The sequence below is a fragment of the Eretmochelys imbricata genome, chromosome 6 (assembly GCF_965152235.1).
Source record: "Eretmochelys imbricata isolate rEreImb1 chromosome 6, rEreImb1.hap1, whole genome shotgun sequence".
NCBI classification, from domain to species: Eukaryota; Metazoa; Chordata; order Testudines; family Cheloniidae; genus Eretmochelys; species Eretmochelys imbricata.
In genome coordinates this window covers 47,464,772-47,485,575 of record NC_135577.1, presented here as the reverse complement: position 1 = coordinate 47,485,575, position 20,804 = coordinate 47,464,772, and the positions used below count along the sequence as shown (strand labels likewise).

The following is a 20,804-nucleotide window of genomic DNA, read 5'->3' as shown; positions in this document are numbered from 1 at the left end:
GCAGTTTTCATCCCTGGCTTTCTGGTAGTCACTCTTGAGCCGCTTGTTCTGCTCTCTTCACTGGCACCGGTCCATTGAATCCCCCACACTGTCAACTTATCTGCTGTTTCTTGCTACATGTGATACATTTCTTGGTACATTTCTGATTCTCTTACTGAAGTTGAACATGTTGCTCACCTTGCACCACAGATTTACCAGAATCTGACTGGTCCTGTGACCGCATAGCCGTGTGCTTGGCCAAAGTCTTCCTGTAGGTGGCCAAAGCTAAGGCAGGAGGTGGTTCACTCTGGAGCTCAGCAATCCGTAATAAAATGGAAGAATTAAAAGCTGAGCAGCTGTACTTGAATCAGACAGTTCCTTTTAACACTGGGACTCTGGCTTAAACTGATCCCTTTATGGGTCCAGGGGCTCAGGTCCAGAGGGCTTGCTGGCCTGAGTCCGATAGATGTGTGTATAGACAGAAGGGGGACTTGGGCTTGAGTTTGAGCCTGGGCATACACTGCAGTGCAGACATACCCTCAGAGTCAGTTCCCCATCTGTAAAATGGTGAAAAAAGTACTTCCGTACCTCACAGATATTGGGAGGATATATACATTAAATATGATGAGGTAATGGAGGCTAAGTACTTAATATAGATTATTATGGAGTGTGTTCATGTATGATGGGAAGTACTTATGTGTGTCTTATGCACGTTATACAATAATTCCCTTGATATATCATTTTAAAGGCAAAGTTTTCTGCATTATTCTATTCCTTGTGTCATGGTGGCTATTCATACAGGTGACTACTGTATTTGAGATGCTTGCTTGTAAAATATGTTCTTTGATTTGCATACTTTTCTTTGGTGAACTGGAATGTACAGCTAATGTAGGTATATTTTCTGTATGGGTATTGTATGCTTTAATCAGGAGACAGAAAATAGAACAATGGTGGAGTGGGAGACAACACACAAAGGGGAAGAGAAACCCAAAGTGTGGAACAAGGGAGAGACGTTGAAGGAATTTGTAAAGGTTTTTTGGCACTAGTTGGGGGGCAGCACACTGTTTCATGACCAGATCACACCTTCTACCAGAAAATCCATGTGCGGGGGTTGGGTGTGTGTGAGGGGAGCAGGGTTTGCTCTCCTGTGAAGTAGGATACTTAGCCCCAACAACGAAAAGCATGGAAGGTCATTTTAGAGCTGCACAGATCTCGATGGATTTGCATGAGACGTGGGGTCATCAGCATATTGCCCTATGTCTTTGCACTGGTTTGAGAGCCCCTTGCCTCCAAGTCCTCCTCCAGAGCTTCCCCCATTAGCAAATGCCACTCATAACCTCCTTAAGGGTGGGGTGGGGGGCTTCGTCTCAATGAAGTCTGCTGTTTCTGGGGGTATGTCTACACTACGAAATCAGGTCGAATTTATAGAATTCGGTTTTTTAGAAATCGGTTTTATATATTCGAGTGTGTGTGTCCCCACAGAAAATGCTCTAAGTGCATTAAGTGCATTCACTCGGCGGAGCGCTTCCACAGTACCGAGGCAAGCGTCGACTTCTGGAGTGTTGCACTGTAGGTAGCTATCCCACAGTTCCGCAGTCTCCGCTGCCATTGGAATTCTGGGTTGAGATCCCAATGCCTGATGGGGCTAAAACATTGTCGCGGGTGGTTCTGGGTACGTATCGTCAGGCCCCCGTTCCCTCCCTCCCTCCGTGAAAGCAAGGGCAGACAATCGTTTCGCGCCTTTTTTCCTGAGTTACCTGTGCAGATGCCATACCACGGCAAGCATGGAGCCTGCTCGGGTAACCGTCACCGTATGTCTCCTGGGTGCTGGCAGACGTGGTACTGCATTGCTACACAGCAGCATCAACCCATTGCCTTGTGGCAGCAGACTGTACAGTACGACTGGTAGCCGTCATCGTCATGTCCGAGGTGCTCCTGGCCACGTCAGCCAGGAGCGCCTGGACAGACATGGGCGCAGGGACTAAAGTTGGAATGACTTGACCAGGTCATTCTCTTTAGTCCTGCAGTCAGTCCTATTGAACCATCTTATGGTGAGCAGGCAGGCGATACGGATTGCTATCAGTCGTACTGTACCATCTTCTGCCAGGCAGGCAAGAGATGCGGATGGCTTGCAGTCCTTCTGCACCGTCTGCTGCCAGCCAAAGATGTAAAAGATAGATGGAGTGGATCAAAACAAGAAATAGACCAGATTTGTTTTGTACTCATTTGCTTCCCCCCCCTCCCCCGTCTAGGGGACTCATTCCTCTAGGTCACACTGCAGTCACTCACCGAGAAAGTGCAGCGAGGTAAATCTAGCCCTGTATCAATCAGAGGCCAGACCAACCTGCTTGTTCCAATAAGAACAATAAGTTAGGTGCACCATTTCTTATTGGAACCCTCCGTGAAGTCCTGCCTGAAATACTCCTTGATGTAAAGCCACCCCCTTTGTTGATTTTAATTCCCTGTAAGCCAACCCTGTAAGCCATGTAGTCAGTCGCCCCTCCCTCCGTCAGAGCAATGGCAGACAATCGTTCCGCGCCTTTTTTCTGTGCGGACGCTATACCATGGCAAGCATGGAGGCCGCTCAGCTCACTTTGGCAATTAGGAGCACATTAAACACCACACACGTTATCCAGCAGTATATGAAGCATCAGAACCTGGCAGAGCGATACCGGGCGAGTAGGCGACGTCAGCGCGGTCACGTGAGTGATCAGGACATGGACACAGATTTCTCTGAAAGCATGGGCCCTGCCAATGCATGCATCATGGTGCTAATGGGGCAGGTCCATGCTGTGGAACGCCGATTCTGGGCTTGGGAAACAAGCACAGACTGGTGGGACCGCATAGTGTTGCAGGTCTGGTACGATTCCCAGTGGCTGAGAAACTTTTGCATGTGTAAGGGCACTTTCATGGAACTTTGTGACTTGCTTTCCCCTTCCCTGAAGCGCATGAATACCAAGATGAGAGCAGCCCTCACAGTTGAGAAGCGAGTGGTGATAGCCCCGTGGAAGCTTGCAACGCCAGACAGCTACCGGTCAGTTGGGAATCAGTTTGGAGTGGGCAAATCTACTGTGGGGGCTGCTGTGATGCAAGTAGCCCACGCAATCAAAGATCTGCTGATATCAAGGGTAGTGACCCTGGGAAATGTGCAGGTCATCGTGGATGGCTTTGCTGCAATGGGATTCCCTAACAGTGGTGGGGCCATAGACGGAACCCATATTCCTATCTTGGCACCGGAGCACCAAGCCTGCGAGTACATAAACCGCAAGGGGTACTTTTCAATAGTGCTGCAAGCTCTGGTGGATCACAAGGGACGTTTCACCAACATCAACGTGGGATGGCCGGGAAAAGTACATGACGCTCGCATCTTCAGGAACTCTGGTCTGTTTCAAAAGCTGCAGGAAGGGACTTTATTCCCAGACCAGAAAATAACTGTTGGGGACATTGAAATGCCTATATGTATCCTTGGGGACCCAGCCTACCCCTTAATGCCATGGCTCATGAAGCCGTACAGAGGCAGCCTGGACAGTAGTCAGGAGCTGTTCAACTACAGGCTGAGCAAGGGCAGAATGGTGGTAGAATGTGCATTTGGACGTTTAAAGGCGTGCTGGCGCAGTTTACTGACTCGCTTAGACCTCAGCGAAACCAATATTCCCACTGTTATTACTGTTTGCTGTGTGCTCCTCTATATCTGTGAGAGTAAGGGGGAGACGTTTTGGCGGGGTGGGAGGTTGAGGCAAATCGCCTGGCTGCTGGTTACGCACAGCCAGACACCAGGGTGGTTAGAAGAGCACAGGAGGGCGCGGTACGCATCAGAGAAGCTTTGAAAACCAGTTTCATGACTGGCCAGGCTACGGTGTGAAAGTTCTGTTTGTTTCTCCTTGATGAAACCCCCCACCCCTTGGTTCACTCTACTTCCCTGCAAGCTAACCACCCTCCCCTCCTCCCTTCGATCACAGCTTGCAGAGGCAATAAAGTCATTGTTGCTTCACATTCATGCATTCTTTATTCATTCATCACACAAATAGGGGGATGACTACCAAGGTAGCCCAGGAGGGGTGGTGGAGGAGGGAAGGAAAATGCCACACAGCACTTTAACAGTTTACAACTTCAAAATTTATTGCATGGCAGCCTTCTTTTTTTTGGGCAATCCTCTATGGTGGAGTGGCTGGTTGGCCGATGGCCCCCCCACCGCGTTCTTGGGTGTCTGGGTGTGGAGGCTATGGAACTTGGGGAGGAGGGCGGTTGGTTACACAGGGGCTGTAGTGGCAGTCTGTGCTCCAGCTGCCTTTGCTGCAGCTCAACCATACACTGGAGCATACTGGTTTGATCCTCCAGCAGCCTCAGCATTGAATCCTGCCTCCTCTCATCATGCTGCCGCCACATTTGAGCTTCAGCCCGTCACCTCTCCTCCTGGTCATTTTGTGCTTTCCTGCACTCTGATATTACTTGCCTCCACGCATTCGTCTGTGCTCTGTCAGTGTGGGAGGACAGCATGAGCTCAGAGAACATTTCATCATGAGTGCGTTTTTTTTCTTTCTGATCTTCACTATTCTCTGGGAAGTAGAAGATCCTGTGATCATTGAAACACATGCAGCTGGTGGAGAGAAAAAAAAAAAAGGGACAGCGGTATTTAAAAAGACACATTTTATAAAACAGTGGCTACACTCTTTCAGGGTAAACCTTGCTGTTAACATTACATACATAGCACATGTGCTTTCGTTACAAGGTCGCATTTTGCCTCCCCCCACCGCGTGGCTACCCCCTCAACCCTCCCCGTGGCTAACAGCAGGGAACATTTCTGTTCAGCCACAGGAAAACAGCCCAGCAAGAACGGGCTCGTTTGAGTGTCCCCTGAAGAAAAGCACCCTATTTCAACCAGGTGACCATGAATGATATCTCACTCTCCTGAGGATAATACAGAGAGATAAAGAACGGATGTTGTTTGAACGCCAGCAAACATACACTGCAATGCTTTGTTGTACAATGATTCCCGAGTACGTGTTACTGGCCCGGAGTGGTAATGTGTCCTACCATGAAGGATGCAATAAGGCTGCCCTCCCCAGAAACCTTTTGCAAAGGCTTTGGGAGTACATCCAGGAGAGCCGCGAATGCCAGGGCAAAGTAATCCTTTCACATGCTTGCTTTTAAACCATGTATGGTATTTTAAAAGGTACACTCACCGGAGGTCCCTTCTCCGCCTGCCGGCTCCAGGAAGCAGCCTTGGGTGGGTTTCGGGGGTACTGGCTCCAGGTCCAGGGTGAGAAACAGTTCCTGGCTGTCGGGAAAAGCGGTTTCTCCACTTGCTGTGAGCTATCTACAACCTCCTCCTCCTCATTATCATCTTCTTCGTCTCCAAAACCTGCTTCCGTGTTGTCTCTATCTCCATTGAAGGAGTCAAACAACACGGCTGGTGTAATGTGGCTGACCCCCCTAAAATGGCATGCAGGTCATCATAGAAGCGGCATGTTTGGGGCTCTGACCCGGAGCGGCCGTTCGCCTCTCTGGTTTTCTGGTAGGCTTGCCTCACCTCCTTAAGTTTCACGCGGCACTGCTTCGGGTCCCTGTTATGGCCTCTGTCCTTCATGCCCTTGGAGATTTTGACAAAGGTTTTGGCATTTCGAAAACTGGAAAGGAGTCGTGATAGCACGGATTCCTCTCCCCATACAGCGATCAGATCCCATACCTCCCGTTCAGTCCATGCTGGAGCTCTTTTGCGAATCTGGGACTCCATCATGGTCACCTCTGCTGATTGAGCCCTGCATGGTCACCTGCAGCTTGCCACGCTGGCCAAACAGGAAGTGAGATTAAAAAGTTTGCGGTTCTTTTCGTGTCTACCTGGCCAGTGCATCTGAGTTGAGAGCGCTGTCCAGAGCGGTCACAATGGAGCACTCTGGGATAGCTCCCGGAGACCAATACCGTCGAATTGTGTCCACAGTACCCCAAATTCGACCTGGCAAGGCCGATTTAAGCACTAATCCACTTGTCAAGGGTGGAGTAAGGAAATCGATTTTAAGAGCCCTTTAAGTCGAAATAAAGGGCTTCATCGTGTGGACGGGTGCAGGTTTACATCGATTTAACGCTGCTAAATTTGACCTAAAGTCCTAGTGTAGACCAGGGCTGGTAGTGCTACAGAACTCTGGCAGTGTTCTCGTTATTAAGGTTTGAAACTGGGAGGCAGAAGATCTGATGTACGGGGCAAGTCAGTTAGCCTTGCTGTGCTGCCATTCCCTGGGGATCTACAGGGTTGTGAGGCTTCATTCATTAATATTTGTAAAGTCCTTTGGTTTACCTTCATTAAATCCTCAGATTGAGTGCCATAGTAGTGCACAATATTATTATGAACAGTCAATTCCTTCTTATTCATTGATACAAAAGCTTCTTTTTGATACAAGTTTTAGTTTTTGTTCATGTGAATATCCTGTCATCAAAGGCATCTAGTTTTTCTACCTGTGGAGCTTTGCATTATTATTATTTTGTTTTGGCTGTATGCTGTTTTAGTCTTAGATTTAATTCTTACATGTTGACAGTGTGTTGTACGCAGTATGATATTCCTCTTGGTCTGCTATAGTCTGTTTCTTTAGGAATGCAGATGTGAGTTTTAATCTTTTTAATTTGCCAAGAATATAGCCTATGTTTTGTTGTAGTGATAGGCTGTGTGCTGCTTTGCAGTAGCCTTTTCATGTTTCGTTGATTTAAGCAATATGTGATAAGGTTTATTCACATAATCCGTGAATAAGATAGCATCCGAACACTCTTTCCGTAAAAATTAAGCCCACACTGATCAATTTCTACAGTTGACACCTGCACATTAATTATAAATAGATTTAATGGGCAGATCTAGAGAAAATATATTTCATATCTGCCATGCAGCCTACACACACGAAGATCTTCCTAGACATCAAAAGCTACATGGAAGTAGGCACAAAGCCCTTTATTTTTAATCTGAATGGTTGCCTGAGGGAGACGCTAGATGGTCCAGAAATGCAATTCGAATAGAACAATGCACAGAGAAAAATGAAGAGTCCATTGTCACAGAGCATGTATACCATATGAATGGGACCTTCTGAAAGGACACTAGAAGATAGGTCATCGTAGCTTTCTCCCATAAAGGACAAAAACCTTTGTTCTATCCTCAGGAAAGCCAAAGATAAACCACTTTGACCTGTGTCTCATTTGTCTTCCTTATAGTCTGTTATTGACCTATAGTATAATACAGGTCGCTTTGTATGCTTTACATTGAAGCAATGTAATTCTTCTTCTGTAATTGAAGGCAGATATCATGGAGTCCCTTTAGAGCATGTTACTTGGCCAGGTAAATAAAAATCCAATATGCTCTCCTAAGTAGTGTTGTAGAAGCCACCATATTGCTTTGTTTAAAATATTGGGGCTTTGTCTGCTAACAGAAAATGGAGTTCTTTGTGGAATATTGACTAGTATTTTTCAAAGACTAGACACTTTCTAGAGAGGATGTTATTAACCCAAGTCATGAATAAAGATGTGCTATATATCTAAAGAGAAATGCCTAATGTAATTGTGTAATTCACTGACTAGCTTTCTCAAGGAGCATGTCAATTACTGTACCTTGTTCAGCCTTTTAAAGCAGTTTTGCATTTGAGTAGATGTTTAATTTTGCATGTGTTTATAGCAGAAAGGAGATGCTTACATTTTAAAATATTGATAGAGATAATACATGCAAAATTCCCATAATTCCCAAAACATGGTTAAGAAGACTACCACCTTGTTTTACTTGCTGTCCAAACAAGTAAAATAGCTCAGCTTGAGAATTTTACAGATCGGATAGGTAATTACCTAGCAGAAACAAAAATATCTCAGAGCTTTGACTCTAACTTTGAATGCCTCTTTTGTACTGCAGCATGTTAAGAAATGTGATGAATTAGGGTTGATTGTAATTACCATAAACTTAAGCAATTAACTCACGGAATTATTTGAAGAACTCTTTTGAACTCTCTGCTTGTGTTCTTAAGTTGTGGAGTTTCAGTGTAACTATTTTCTTATTTCTGAAAAATATAAAGTTTTTTTATTCCCTTTCTGTGGCTTTTTAGATAGATTATTCGCCCATTATTCTGGCAAATGGTTTTCTTCTCCTTCTCAGGGTAAACAAATGTGGGAGGATTATGTGTCTTTATTTTTGAGTGCATTCACTTTGATATTTAAATTCAGCAGTGCTTTTGCTAAAGTTCTTCAAAACTCAGATCATTTTGGAGCTCAGAAAATAAAAATCAATGATGACATTAGTTGAGCCTGAGCTTGAACAGATTCGAAAATTAGTGAAAGTGTAAATTGAAGGATAACTGTGTAGTGAGTTGTTGATTGACTTGTATTTTATATTGGAAACTGCTCACATGCATTTTAAAGCTACAGCTATAATGCTAAGGTGGGAGAGAGGAAGGAAAAAAAACCCCTAATCCATTTCCTATTAAACATACAGATACATTACGAGTGAAGGAACTTGACATGTTCAGAGCCTATTCAATTGACTGGCTTGCTGGTATGATTATGGAACAATATGAGTTAGCGTAGTGGAAGTATATTTCATCGTCTTTCTTAGCCTCCCTATAGTACCACACTTGTTCTGATATAAGGCAGAGGGTCTGTGCCTCCTGGCTGTATAAGAGTGGCACTCGAGCTAGCGGGCAAAGCAAAGGGAAGGGGAATCCAGAGTCTTCTGTTGAATTCCTGGCTCTGCTGCTGGCACTTAACCTCTCCATGCTTGAGTTTTTTCCATGTTGTAAAATGGTGATAATATTTTACTCACTATTTTAAAGTGTTTTGAGAGCCTGAATAAAAGGTGTTATATAAACTGTCAAGGATTATTATTATTCATTGCACTTTAGCAAAAAAAATTAATTGGTACTGTATCTGGGTGTTTAATCATAGACTTTTTTAAGCCAAACTTTATATTATTTCTTTTTTCATTGATTTTTTTTTAATTAGACTTTTTCAGAGGGGGTAAAAAAAAATACTTGTTCCAACTAATGACATTTCCCTCCACAGGATTTATGAACGTGTCATAGATCCTCCAGAAATGAATCTAATGCCAGGAAGCAGTTTATGGCTGGGACAGCGGAACAGGAAACATGGTTTTTTTAAGGTAAGCACAGATACACGGTAGCAAATGTAGGACACTAACCAAAGCTTTATTACCTTGCACACCCAACCCTCCACCCCCTTAATAGGACTTATAGTAGGGATTGTAGGTGTCTGAGGAACCAGTCCAACTTGTCACAAAAGGGTCTGATTCTGCAAGGTGTGGACTGTGCTCTCAACTCCAATTGTATTCCAGTGTGCCTTAGGAGGTATACCTCATCCTCCTGCAGAGTATTGTCCTGTATCACCCATGAGTGAAATGAGATTGTGGAACATAGTGACTCTTGTGTGGGTTCCTGAAACTATCTTAAAAACCTTCAAAATAATTTTTATCATGGTCCGGGTGACCAAGTGATGCATCTCCTAATATTCATAGACCAGTGGCAGCTGGGCTTCTTCTCTATTACATCTAGATTAGCCTCACACTGTTATTGATGGACTCCATAATTTTCATCCTTCACAGTTTAGGTCCCATTTGACTTCCATCAGGTAAAAGCCCTCTATAGGCCTCACACTATTCACAATTGTGCAGGTATTTGCAATTGTGCACATGTGCCCTGCTGAAAGGCCTAGGAGAATTAACTTCTTTCCTTAGTGAACTTCCCCTCATTTTGACCTCTTTTGTACATGTGAGAGGGATCCCTTACCAGTGATCAACTAGTTCTGATTTTCTGGGCAGTGGATTTGATCCATGAACTATGTATATATCTATATATATCTATATATATATAGAGAGAGAGAGAGATCTCTCTATATATCTATATATATATCACCTTCCTCTGTAGCATGGGGCACATGTCACTTGCTGGAGGATTCTCTGCACCTTGAAGTCTTTAAACCATGATTTGAGGACTTCAATAGCTCAGACATAGGTGAGAGGTTTATTGCAGGCATGGGTGGGTGAGATTCTGTGGCCTGCAATTGTGCAGGTGAGATTCTGTGGCCTGCAATTGTGCAGGTGGGTGAGATTCTGTGGCCTGCAATTATCACAGACTAGATGATCATAATGGTCCCTTCTGACCTTAATATCTATGAGTCTATGAGTTTGTGCTTCATGGCTTTGAAGGTGTCAGCGACCCAGAGCTTGAATTGCTGGTAGTAAGGAGCGATACTATACTATCTCCCGCCATAGGTCCATGCACATTGCATACTATGTTCTCATATTTGAATAGTGACAGATACTGGTCTGCCTGCCATTCACCTATAACAAACACACAGATCCTGGAAAGCTGACAACCAGTTGAAAATGGTTCAGGGCGCTTAGGTCTGGCTTTTGGGATGCACAAGTGGATCTGGAAATGAATGCTGGAGATGCTCCTTGCATAGGAGAGTGAAGATATTGAAACTCCCCCTCCAAAATTTTCCTTTGGTAACTGACAATAAGTATGTGGGTCATCCTCACTGATGTAGCTGACAGAGAGCATGCCTGCTCGCTGGCCTGGCCTGGTAGTCCATTTCTGGTGGTGAGACACCTCAAACCATCCTCATGGACTACACCAATATAGGGATGGAGACCAAAAAATGCACAGGGAAGGTGCAATTAATGTTGTCTTGGAGGCAAATGCCCTAAGACCCGGGAACCCTATTTCCCTTTTTGTTTCTCGCTTCTGTTCCCTTTATTCCCTGGCAAGCCTTGCTGGCATTATGGTCCAGGCTGAGTTGTTGTAAAACTTAAAAATTAATACTCTGCTTCATAAGCAAAGTTATAGCTAAAGCTGGCCAACTGTCACATCTAATTTTGTGTCCAGTGGATCCATGGCACAAATCATACATCAAGAATTATAACATTCAAAAACCAGTCAGAGAACACTTCAACCTCCCTGGTCATTCAATTACAGACCTAAAAGTCACAATACTCCAACAAAAATACTTCAAAAACAGACTTCAACGAGAAACTGCAGAATTGGAATTAATTTGCCAACTGGGCACCATTAAATTAGGCTTGAATAAAGACTGGGAGTGGATGGGTCATTACACAAAGTAAAAACTATTTCCCCATGCTAATTTTCCCCTACTGTTACTCACACTTTCTTGTCAACTGTTGGAAATGGGCCATCCTGATTATCACTACAAAAGTTTTTTTTTCTCCTGCTGTAGCCCACTTTAATTGATTAGTCTCATTATAGTTGGTATGGCAACACCAATTTTTTAATGTTCTCTGTGTGTATATATATCTTCCTACTGTATTTTCCACTACATGTATCCGATGAAGTGGGTTTTAGCCCAGAAAATGTTATGCCCAAATAAATTTGTTAGCCTCTAAGGTGCCACAAGTACTCCTTGTTCTTTTTGCTGATACAGACTAACACGGCTACCACTCTGAAACCTGATTAAAGAGCGTGGAGTTTAGTCAGTTGGTGGGTGATATACAGCTAAACTCCTGATAATAAGTACCTTGTATCTTGGATAACAGAACACAGTCTAAGGATTCATTCAAATCAAAACAGCATCCATTTGATAAAATAGTCCATAGGATAGTGATATGCTTATCTACATCATCTTGAGACTGGCATGGCTTTCCATTATCAGGATGGTTGACCATCAGTTCAATTTCCTTTTGAAGCACTCATTATTTCAATGTATGTTGCAGTTACTAGTTTTTGAAGAACACCCCCTCTCTCAACTTCGTAGATTTTTTTCAGCGAGCCAAACAAAATACCAAATGCAGTTTGCTTAAATAGTGTAATTGGTGTGGCAACTCTAACTCTTTTACGTGTGTGTGTGTGTGTGTGTGTGTGTGTGTGTGTGTGTGTGCATATGTGCATGCATGCACTACCTCCATCGCTTTTTTGCTTTTATATTTAAGTTAAGGTCCAAGAATTGCACCTTACCTGGACTTCATTTCTTGTTGTAACAGCTGAACTGTCACTGTGAAGTGAAATTGACGGCATGATTTTATTCTACAGCTGTTGTTTCTTACCTCAGCTGCTTCCCATAATTCCACAGATGGTAAACATATGTTTAGAGCTGCATAGAAAAAAGTAAATTATATTGGATTCACCCATCTTTAATTCTTTTTATGCAGACAGCCAGAGTCTAAAAACTCTGGGATACTGTACATTTGTAAATTAATATTTCTATGCATTGACACTTTGGAAACAGCAGGGTAGCTAATGATATGCTAATGAGCTTCCAGTTTTTATTGATCATAATGAAAGTCGACAAGTGCCTTTCTTTGCTATGTTTGCTTGAATATTTTACTAACTGTCTGCAGGGCAGAAATGTGTAATTGGTTGCATTTTTAAAATCCTGCTTGTGAGTTTCAGGAGTCTTTGGGTTTTTTTGTTTGTTTTTGGTTACCCATTGCAAAAGCTTGGAATTTATAAACAGTACGTATCTCCATCCATATATTTTCACGCTCAGTAGGATCTCCCTTCCCTTTTCATAGCAATTTGTTTCAGTGTTTTAACGCATAAAATATATAACTATTTTCCTCATCGTAAATAGAGATCTTCAGGGAAATAAGAGCAGTAAAAAAGAATTTAGCATTTTTTGTATGTGTGGAGTAGCTGTGGTAGTATTTGTATGTGAAAGATTTGGGTATGAGCTTTAGCCTAATCATAGTTATTCCAAATATATTAGAATTTTAATGGTGTAATTTACTATTCATTTTGCTTTTTCTCCTTCTGCCCCTTTTGAAGAAATGAGAAGTTTTCTTAAATGAATATCATTAATGTCCGTTTTGGGTGAGGATTCTCCTGTTGTTCCTCATGCACTTTTGTGGAAGTGTCATGTAAGGATCTAAGTCATGATGGGCCAGATTCTGACCCTCTTATTTACACTGAGTGACTTCTTACTCCACAAGTAGTCTCATTTGAGTTTGTGGGACTATTGGTGGAGTGAGGGGCTGCTCAGCATAAGAGGAGATCAGAATTTGGCCCTTTATATGAACATCTAACAATATGTAACTTACCCTGTACCAATACCTCAGAGTTCTGCCCTTCCAATGCCCCACTTCTGCAAAGTGCTGAATGACTTCAACTCTCAGTCAGGTTGGTGGAATTTAAGGATGCTCACCATCTCACAGGAGGTGCCCTGCCCCTTCCAGGATACTGACTCAAGGTAGACAGTGGAGCGAGCTAATAACAAAGACAAGATGTTGTTTTTGTTTCCTGTACAAGTGGAAGTGCATGAATTATTCTTTCTGAAAAACAAGGATAGCATTTGTTGACCATTCAGGTTTCTTCAGTGTACGCCAGTAGCAAGATCATCTCTGTGTGCTAGGATGGTAAGGTCGGGTTAAGAAACAAAACTGAAGGGAACCTGAGGAAGAATCTTTTTGGTAGCAGGCCCAAAACTCTAAAACACCCTCCCCTGAGGAGATGAGGTAGAATTTTACCCTTTCTAACTTCAGACCATGCTGAAAACCTCACCTCTTCAATAATTTATGTAACCCTTGTGCAGTGCCCAGATACAATGTTGAATAAGAGCTTTGGAAATATATATGTTGATAAATAAATGAATAGAACATACTTGTGTGGCAGCACGAAGCATGCACAAGGTGCTTTACATATAAAAAGCCAAGGTTCCCACTCCAAAGACCATATAATCTAAATCGAATAAATATGATACAGAGGGCAGCAGTTCGGGCACAGGAAAATGATGTGTTTACCATAAGAAGGCTTTGTGAAAGAAGTGGGTTTTAAAGAGTGAGAATAGCAGTATGAAATCAAGTGAATTAAATTGCAGAAGGTTAAAGTGTTAGAGGACCCTGAATGCATCAACCTTTTCATATAACATTAATGGAGTAGTTAATTATATAGAATAATGAAAGGAGCTATAAACATCCCAGTGCTTTTCTATCAAATTCATATGGAATGGATATTTAAGGCTCTGCTCCTGCATTGTCTCCACTAGTGTGGAACTCTGCTGACTTCATTGGGACTTCATGCAGATGAAGGAGTCCGCCTTAGGGTGTGTTTAGGTAAATATTTCATATGAAAACCATATGTAGTGATACCCACTTCTGAAGAGGAAAATCCTGACAGGTGCAGAACAACCACAGCTCACATCACAGGCTAAAACCGGAGGTCCTTTCTTAGCTTTTACTCAGTCCTTATTTACATCAAAGGACCTTAAGATTGGCCCCGTGGGAGTTTTTGTACGCTCAATACCCATATAGAAAACTCTGATCTAGTGAAACTTCATTTATAGTGAAGTAGCATGGAAGTCCAAGGTTGTTTAAATGCATTGCAACAATTCCGATTATGCTGAACTTCAGTCTGTAATGAAGTTTTTCCTCTTACAAAAATGACATTGGGCAAATCCTGCTCCCATTGAAGTTAATGGGAAAGTTCCCATCTGTGCCTGACCACACTAGCTCATCTGTACCTGTCATGTATATGATTATATACATTAAAAATATAATTTCCAGACTGTATTGTTCATTCTTTGTTAGAGTGCCTAGTGCCTTCGATAGGCATCTTTTAAATCATAATTTACATTGAAGTAAATAAATAAAATGAATATGTATTTTTATATTTAAATATAAACCTATCCGAATTGCAGTAATGCACTTAAACATGTACTTAACTTGAAGCACACACTATTCTTGAACAGGGATTCTTTCCTGAAACAGCCTGTGTGCTTTCCTGAATGGGCTCCTGTCACTATGGTGATAGTGTGGTGGAAGTCTGTAATCTGATTTATGCTTCTTTAATCATTTCATTGGAAAGAACTGAGCCTTAAACATGCATTTATGTGCTGCAGCTGTTAATTGTTCACCAGTGGTCACTGGAAAGAAGTAAAGTAAGTAACATTCAGCATTGTTTTATAGGCTACTTTCCCAACCCGTGACAGTATCACTACTTCTTATTGTGATGGCTTCATTATTCTCATAGATGAAAAGGTTAATAAATGTATATTCTTCTGCTACAGAGGTGGTGTGATCTGGTTATTTCTATTAATATTTTCAATTAGTATTTGATCTTGAAATAACAAGCAGGAAACAGGGCTTGCTGATTACTTTCTGCTGTTTTAGAAAATGAACACATAAATGTTAAATGTTACTGCATTTGCAAGGCTTCAAGTACTATCTGAGGCCTATATTTTATTTATAGATTAACCTCAGTATTCTGAGCAAGCCACTATGTCTTCCATCTGCTTTGCAGAGTCCATTCTATCACAATTTAACTGAAAATAAAACCAGAATACACCCAAATCAATATTTTCATTCTAAGACAGCAAACCTGATGATAAATTTCTTCTTGAATTAGAGAGATTCTTCCAAATCAGGTGGGAGGCAGATCCATAAACCCTCTTTGATTTACAGTGAGATACTTGGACTTCTCCAGGAAAATTCCCAGTTCTTTTAAAGTTCATTAAGGGATAAGAGATCATCTAAGATGCTGAACTCCCATTAAATCTAGTGGATGTTGTGGAAGATAAGCGCCTCGTAGAGTCAGGCCCAGAGAAAAAGCTTCAGGATTTGGCTCTAAGGAGCAAACCCCAATCCCCAGAACTCACCGTCTGTGTTTTGTCTGAATTCTGGGAAGATACACAGGAAAGGGGCTATGATTACACTCTACCAAGATCTGAAATAACAGGCTGCATTGCGTGGAAGAGTGCTTCATGCATATGGAGAAATGACATAGGATTCAACAGTGGTGGATAGTTCAACCCTTTCACTTCCCCAGCCTGCCACTGCCCAGCTTCCAAAACCCCATGTGTGCTGTTGTGAAGGGACTTTCTCCAGTGCTGAGTTCTATATAACTCTTAAATCCTGCCCCCTCTCCATCCCGTATGCACAGGGGACCTTCCTTACCTTTGTTAGGAACAAGATTGCCTCCTAACAGAGCAGCAGAGAGAATTCATTATGAAATGTCCTTTAAATATGGTTTGATCTCCTAGGCTAATTTGGCTAAAGGCATTAATAAGAACATTTCTAGGTATCAGAGTAGCAGCCGTGTTAGTCTGTATTTGCAAAAAGAAAAGGAGTACTTGTGGCACCTTAGAGACTAACTTTTCTTATTTCTAGGTAGTGGGCAATTTTTGCATGTTTTTATCAAATCCTATGCCGTAAACCTTTTTCTTGGACAAAGGGAAGCTTTTGTAATCATTCATATCTTGTTCAGCTTTACCTGAATTGTTCAGTTAGGGTGGCCCTCTTTGTTTGTAAAAAAAACCAAAAAACCCCAATCAACCAAAAATAATAAGCTGATCATTTATTCATGGCCTCTTGGCAGAAAACTTGAGAAGCATCTTGGAAGTTTTAACTGTCTGACTACAATCTATATTTACCAGCAATCTTTTCTTTTACAAAGGGTATCATTCAAGATGTGAAAATAATCTTTATGCCCAATGGATATATAACACAGTGCCCTAATCTGAATCGCAGTAAGTAGCAATTTATTTACTTTGAAGATTTAAATATTAATGATTTCTATATTTTAAAGATAATGCTTAGCTTTGTCCTGTATCATCTTTGTACACTTTCAATATGGTCAGTCCAGGGAAGTAGAAACTCTAAGAAATTGCATTTATGTTAAGATAAGCAATGCTGTTGTGGGTCAGGCATGCCCTGTTTCTTCCCAGGGCGGGGCACAAGTCTTGATAGGCCAACAGTTGTGCCAGCCACCCTCAGCCAGGGCTGTGCGGTTTAGCAGCTAGAGTCACTGACTGCCCCCTGGCTCAAGGCTGTGCGGCTTAGCTGTTACCCGGAGTTCTTTCAACCCAAAGCTCTTGGTAACTTTTACTGTGCGAGGTGGTGTCAGGAAATAAATCAAGGGAGACACGGCCGTCCGACCGATAGATGGCTGGCACAAACAGGACAACACGAGCGCTTTCCTTTAAAGCTAAACTTTACTTAGTCTCAAGCACTTATACACACGTCCGCAACACCCCCAACCCTTGATAATTATCAAAGCTGAGCGTGGCTCTCGAGTGGCACAGTGGCAGCCTGTCTGCTAGTGGGGAACACAAGATGCATCCAGAGGGAGAGTCCAGTCCTGAAGAGTCCCTCAGATTACCTCAAACTTTTCACCCTTATTTATACATTAGTAACAGAATGACATGTCCCTTAAAGAAAACTTGTTAAGCAAGCAGTTCCAATGGGTAAGCAAGAGGCTCCTTCTGATTACCGATTAACCAGGTGTGGGTTTTCCAGAGTTTGCAGCCTTGAGGCCCCAGTAGACATTCCTGGGGCACATCCTGCTCTTCTAAGATCCATGTATCAGCAATTTCAACTCAATTCTTATCAGGAAGGATGCGGAGTCAAGCTGCCCTTTCTGTGGCACCGAAAAAACCCCCTCCCCTCCTGCCTTGGTTAAGCTAAGCCTACTGACCTAGCTAATTTACAGCCTGCTGACTTGGTTGCTTGTAGCAATATGCCATAGTAGTTGCAGGCACTTCACTGGTTTGCCAAAGTCTCCCCGTACATAGCGGCTGGAGTCAGTCTCTGTCAGGTTGGGCCACCACCCCAGAGGCGGTGGTGGCCAGGATACGGGGACCCAGGCCCTCCCTCTCCACTGGGTCCCAACCCAGGGCCCTGTTGGTGGCAGGGTTGCCCGCCACCAGTGTGGCGGGGATCTGTCTGAAACACGCCAAGTTAACCTCCAGTTGTCCAACTCCCCGCAAAGACTCCCTGGGTTACTTCCAACCCACTTCTCCGCATCTTGTGGCTTCCTAGTTCTGCCGGTTCTTTCTCCCTCGGTAGGGTCCAGAGCCTGGAGGTTGAGAGTTTCTGTCAGCTGGCTGGCCTCATGAAATGCCTGCAGCCCTTCAGCAGGAGCCATCAGCACACCACCTTCCCCTATGGTGGTCAGCCAAGACTGAACTAGGCTGCTCCATCTTATATTGGTGTTGCACTTCGAGCGTGCCCAGTAAGGCCATGGGGGCATGGCTTCCTCAGCCCACAGTGAGGGATTAAGCCCTGCAATCCCAGGGTGGAGTGTGTACACCCTGTCACAGACACCCCCTTTGAGAGGGTCCCCGCTGGTGGCCCCTCTTCCACATCTTCCCCTCCTACCAGGAAAAGAAGTCTGCATTTGTGTGGGCCTTACTGGGTTGGTGGGAACTTGGAAGTCGTATGGCTGGAGTGAAAGTTACCACCTTGTGACTCTGGCATTGGTGTCCTTCATAATGTTAAGCCATCGAAGTCGGTGACCAACTGGAAGGGGTTCCCCAGCAAGTAGTACCTCAGGGTGGTGTTCACCCATTTCACCTCTAGGGTCTCCTTCTCTATCGTTGAATACCTCTTCTCTTGGGGAAGAGTTTCCTATTGGATGCTCCTCTCCCTTATCCTCCTGGGACAACACCGCTCCCAATCCTACTTCTGATGCATCAGACTGTAATATGAAAGGCCTGTTGAAGTTTGGGTGAAAAAGGACTGGCTCCCTAATTTAATTGGTCCTTCAATTCATGGAAGGCCTTCTCGCACTTGGCTGACCACTGTACGTTGTGGGGCTGAGAGCTCTTTGTTAGGTCCGCCAAGGGGCTGTGCGGCCTAGCGACCCGAGTCATTAACTGCTCCCAGGCTCGGGGCTGTGCGGCCTAGCGACCCGAGTCATTAACTGCTCCCAGGCTCGGGGCTGTGCGGCCTAGCGACCCGAGTCATTAACTGCTCCCAGGCTCGGGGCTGTGCGGCCTAGCGACCCAAGTCATTAACTGCTCCCAGGCTTGGGACTGTGCGGCCTAGTGGCCCGAGTCAGTCACTGTCAGGTTGGGCCGCCACCCCAGGGTTGGCGGTGGTCAGGATACGGGTCCTCTCTCTCCACCGAGTCCCAGCCAGGGCCCTGTCAGTGGTTGAGGGTTGCTGTCAGCTGGCATGGCTTGCCTCCATGTCATGAAGTGCCTGCGGCCCTGCAGCAGGAGCTGTTGGCACACCTCCTTCCCCTGCAGCGGTCAGCCCAGACTTTGCCAGGCTGCTCCCTCTTATACTGGTGTTGCACTTCGAGTATGCCCAGTAGGGCTGTGGAGGCGTGGCTTCCTGAGTCCACAGTGAGGAGTTAGCCCCCGCAGTCCCAGTACAGGGCACTGACGCACCGTCACACACAAATTAATGAAGTTTTAACAGTATATCAGTCTTCATTGATTTATGGTTTTTTCCCCCCACTTCCTTTATTGAGCATGCCCAACCTGCAGTGATTTCTTAAGTCTGGTGCAAGGAATCATGGATTTACAAGAGCTCCTGGCAAAAATGACTGCAAAAGTAAGTACCTGAATCCCCTTATCAGTTCCTCATCCTGTCCCTCATTTCCCTCATGTTGAGTACTATAAAAGCATTTACACATTTGCATCTGCTTTACGCTATCCTAGTAGAGCTTTATTCTTACTTCCAATAGAGCTACCTGTAGTGGATTTTCCATAATGCCACTAAAGCCTCATCCAACTTCTGTAGTATTTTAGAGGACATTTACAAATGCCTGTTAATTAAAAGAATGTGTAATAACAAACATGCTTACTACTGAAGGGTCTGATTTTTAAAGAAACCACAGAATGTGTCCCTTTACATGCCAGCAGATAAGTGCAGGTACAAAGAAGGGTAAACTCCCCAGTGATCTCATTGCTGAGGTTTTCCCAAACTGGCAGTATGTGCGCATTTACCCCAAGTGGAATGGGCAGCGGCACTACCCCCCAAACTTGAGGGTTCTTTGAAATTTTCAGGAGGTTAGGGCAGGGTCTTCATACAGAGGCTTTGTCTCTCCTTGCCAGTTCTGGAGACCCCAGTGGCTCACCCAAATACCCAATTCCATTGGAGCTACTGCATTTTCTCTCTCCAACACACGCTTTTAAGGGAATTAACACAGGTCCAGGCTACACTAATTCTCTGCTGCCTTGTGGTGGTGGTAAGGGTGAATGGGAAGATACTCCTCTCCCTTAGCTCTGCTACAATCCCACAGCCAGTTCTTGTTTTAGCCTTTGGACCTCCAACTGAGGCTGCTTATGGAGTTTGGGGGCTAGGTAAGGAATGGGGTGATCTGTGTTAAGGGGTGTGACCCAAGGACCTCTTGATGTTCAGTGGCAGAGGACACAGGTTAAAGATCACCGAAAGGGGTCATGTAAGGCCTCTATTGAAAGAGTGTCATCACAATCATTGTGAAATGTATGAGCAGATAATGTGTAAGGAGTTATGTATGTTATCTTTTTAAGGCCTTGTAGTTAAAGGCATGTCACTCAAAGGTAGCATGTGTTGAGACAGATTTTTCCAGACAGGAGGTGGTAGACACTTTTATCTCCCTGGCTGACCATTGCACATTGTTTGTTTCTTACAATGGAAGTCTATTTGCATATTGAGTCTAGTGCTAATGAACAGATAGTGACTGCTGCAGGAAAAAACAAAAACAGCCAGGGGCATAATGGGGTATGGTAGTACACCGGGCATCCTTCAGTCTTGGAAGACAAGCTGCCGCAGACTTGATTTTATGAAAAGGGTTTCTCAGCCATTCTGTTTGAAAATGCTGGGAAAAGGACTTGGGATAAGCTATCCTTTAGGAGATGGGAGTTAAGTTTAGGTTTTAGAAAGCATGTTATGATTTTGTTTTATATGTAATCATTTTGTTTATATGTAATCAGTATTCTTACTTCTATTTGAATCTGTTATTTGACAATAAACCTATTCTTCTTTTCACTGTAAATATATCTAAGGGCTAGTCTACACTACCACGCTACACTGGTGAAGCTGCACTGCTGTAGCGCGTGTGGTGAAGATCTGCTGTCCTGACAGGAGATCATTTTACCGTCAGCATAATTACTCCACCTCAGCGGGAAGCGGAAGC

At 43.8% G+C, this 20,804-nt stretch overlaps 1 protein-coding gene across 2 annotated transcripts in view; it reads left to right on the top strand.

Moving 5' to 3' along the window:
• NELL1 (neural EGFL like 1) overlaps positions 1 to 20,804 on the top strand; it is a 430,252-nt gene that overhangs the window by 74,012 nt on the left and 335,436 nt on the right. For both annotated transcript variants that reach the window (XM_077820141.1, XM_077820140.1), the window contains exons 5-7: positions 8,998 to 9,094; positions 16,353 to 16,425; positions 19,155 to 19,237. In XM_077820141.1, coding sequence (XP_077676267.1) covers positions 8,998 to 9,094; positions 16,353 to 16,425; positions 19,155 to 19,237 — 253 coding nt within the window. The remainder of the gene's footprint in view (positions 1 to 8,997; positions 9,095 to 16,352; positions 16,426 to 19,154; positions 19,238 to 20,804) is intronic.